General features: G+C 44.6%; 2 protein-coding genes across 2 annotated transcripts; both read left to right on the top strand.

Annotated features, from left to right (window-relative positions):
- Positions 1-691: 691 nt before the first annotated feature.
- O0I10_013216 (uncharacterized protein) lies at positions 692-1,711 on the top strand (the record flags this gene model as incomplete). The annotated part of the gene is made up of 1 exon (XM_058493023.1): positions 692-1,711. The coding sequence occupies one exon, from the start codon at positions 692-694 to the stop codon at positions 1,709-1,711; it is 1,020 nt and encodes a 339-aa protein (XP_058336212.1).
- A 535-nt stretch (positions 1,712-2,246) lies between these two features.
- On the top strand, positions 2,247-2,792 carry O0I10_013215 (uncharacterized protein; the record flags this gene model as incomplete). The annotated part of the gene is made up of 1 exon (XM_058493022.1): positions 2,247-2,792. One exon carries the CDS (start codon positions 2,247-2,249, stop codon positions 2,790-2,792), a length of 546 nt encoding a protein of 181 aa, XP_058336211.1.
- Between the last annotated feature and the right edge of the window lie 450 nt (positions 2,793-3,242).

Below are 3,242 nucleotides of genomic sequence, written 5' to 3'. Positions count from 1 at the left end.
TACAAAAACGGAAAGAGAACAAGACAACTAGGAGCAAGGACCTGACATCGTGACACGGCATGAGCCGGTTTTTCCGGTCAAACGTACCTTGTTAGGAAAAATACTCAAGAATGCCTATAGAACTCATAGACCTCATGCTCACGTGACCCCTTAATCCATGTCATCATCCATTTCTCTTGTTATCTTCCCATCTGTTACCCGATCCTGTTCCCATGAAAATGTATCCATTGAATCCCTCGCTTACGTATTTCCACATCATCATCACCCCTTAGATCCGCTTGATAGTGACTCGACATTGAAAAGTATAAAAGAAGCTGTATTGATGAAATAAAAACATTATCCTGACCTGAAGATTTGAATTGATTTGTGGTGCACGTTGTTGGATAGTAACTTCATGGCCATTGGATTATCGTTTCTCGTCGATTGTCATATAAGAAGCATTGAACATTAATACGTTTGGTGCATATCGAATCACATCCCTTACCTGTCAAGTAATCCCGGAGGAAATCGTTAAAACTACTGTACCGACCGTGTCATTCGCTTTCTTCTCACTTCCGCTTTTGGAAAACCTTTTATCCGGATTGAATCAACCACTGTTTTCATATATACTTCTAAGCAACAAACCTATCAGTAACAACAACAACAACTTACAACACACAAAGGAACTTTTGACTTACCAAGGGATTTCAACATGTCGCGAAATTCTACCAATCTCGAGATCAGTCAAAAGTTGGAAATGGAGCAAGCGCAACAGCTGATCCAGACCCTGCCACAAGACTCGCCCATGACGGCCTTGTTCACCATGCTCACCAACAACGTGCTCACCACCAAACAAGTGCTCAACACCGTCCCAGAACTCAAAGCCAAGCTGGCACAATATGAAAAAAGCATCAACGAGCTGACGGCACGCAACAAGGAGCTTGAGAAAAAAAACGCTGCACTCATGGCCAAAGTTGATCAGATGAAACAAACAACTGCAAGCTCCAAGGTGGTACAGATCCAAAAGAAGCCTGCTAGCACAACAACAGCAACACGATCAGCAAAAGGCACACAGGCATCATCATGGGCCAATATGGCCAAAAAGTATCGACCTGATCAGCAACGTACATGCACAATGAGAAAGTACGATGCAGCTATTCGAGCTTTTCAACCTATGGATCCAGACGCACCAAAGGGGTATGATTATATTTATATCCCAAGATCACACCGCATGTCGTATCGTGAAGCTAGGGCCAAATTGAGAACGATTGGCATTGACACGTACCGCGTTTTGGATATCACATTCCCTGCCAAAGACACATTCGGCATCTTGATCCATGCACAATACAAAGAGGAATTGCTGGCAACGTTGAAGCAAGCCAAGATCAAAGCGTTGAGCAACTTTGATCCCTTGGATCCAAAGCATATCGCAGACCCGAAGCACGTATCAAAGACCACCGATGAAAAAGTGCAAATGGCCATGCAACTCAACTTGAATCGATGCAGCAGAGCTATAGCCAGAATGAGATTCCACATTGCAGTCAACGTTGGCAAGTCATTCGTTGAACATGGATTTATGGACAGGGATACGTTATCAGAGGCTTTGGAAGGATGTGCAGGTTACGTTCCACACCGCGACGACCCACAATATGATGGACGCAACACCCCTATGGAGGAAGATGATGATGAGGCGATGGAGCAAGGCTCGACTCATGAAGATCAAAATGAGTAATTATCCAAGGGTAGTTACTCATGAGAGTGGTTCCCACGGGATACCTACTCAAGACCACCATCATCAACAACAACAACAATATATACAACAACAACAACAAATCATCCAACGTGATCAATCAACAAAGACATTATCTATTGGCCTATGGAACGCCAATGGGCTCTCAGCAACAACCATCAACGACGTACTACGACACTGCAGCTCTATCGACATTTTCCTCATTACAGAAACTTGGCTTCTTGCACCAAAGAGGATTTACACATCATGGCAGCAATTTCATTTATATGGACAACAAGTCGAAGGGGGATACAGAGGATCACAAGGCGTGTCAGCTCTCATTTCACCATCATGTCCTTTCCCAGTATCCACATTCCCTTTGAAGACTAAGTATGCCCTTGGTTTACAAATTGGTCGCTCACTACGTATCATATGCTTATATTTGCCGCCACTGCGTGACCCCGAGACAATCAACACAACACTTTCAGCACTCCCACTCACTCACAAGACAATCATTTGCGGCGATTTCAATGCGAGAATGGGAAAATTCACGGGTGATACGGACACGAATCCCCGAGGCAACCTCTTGAAAAATTGGTGCAACTTTCACCAACTCGACAATTTGAACAGCATACACGCATATGGAACACCGACATTCATTACAGCACGCAGTGGATATGAGATCAGCAGCATTGTCGACTACTTTTTGACCAACAGCAACGACCTCATACAGCCGACAATGCACGTGGCAACAGAGCTTTCATTGGGATCGGATCACAAGTTGATGACATTGTCTTTTGGATACAGACCAGCAAATGCAGCAAACAATAGCGAATCAACACACTCTTCAAGTTCACCACGGCGTATGTGGAATCTTTCAAGGCTACAGGAACCAGAAGTAAGAGATTTGTATTGCGACACATTTACCTCCTTGTCAGCACCACTATTACAGGACCTATCATCAATCCAATCAGCTGCACCAACCACACAGCCGCCTATAGATGATCTCAATGGCAGGCTCAATGATATCGTTTATAAGGCACTGGATACAGCTGTGGGCTCACGACAAGCAAGACCCAAATAATGGAAAAAGTTTTGGACACCAACTTTCCAAGGGCTGGCAGATCAAAGGGAGCAATACTACAAACGATGGAGATCGGCAAAAGGCATTGAAAAGGTACAATGGTGGCGTAAGCATCAGGAGGCACATGCCACATTCATCAAGAATCTCAAGGCAGCAAAAAGGGCAGCATGGAATACGTTTCGGGATACGCTCGAATGTGGCGATTTTTCAAAGGCGTTGAATCAAGTCAGCAATATCAAGGCGAGACGCAAGTCCCAAGTGTGGTTCACACACGTGGATGGACCGGCAGCAGGGGTACAAGTCATGAGGGATCATTTGGCTAGTGTTTATTCAGGATCAGCACTACCAACAAATCGACCACCATAATTTGAAACACGAAGCAATGATTTACCTTATGACTTATCGAGCACTACAGCAGGCGAGGACGCATTGAGATTCCCAAGTGATGAT

This window comes from Lichtheimia ornata (genome assembly GCF_029851405.1).
Source record: "Lichtheimia ornata isolate CBS 291.66 chromosome Unknown scaffold00328, whole genome shotgun sequence".
Classification (NCBI taxonomy): Eukaryota; Fungi; Mucoromycota; class Mucoromycetes; order Mucorales; family Lichtheimiaceae; genus Lichtheimia; species Lichtheimia ornata.
The sequence above is the reverse complement of the archived record's forward strand: the minus strand, read 5'-3'. Positions and strand labels throughout refer to the sequence as shown.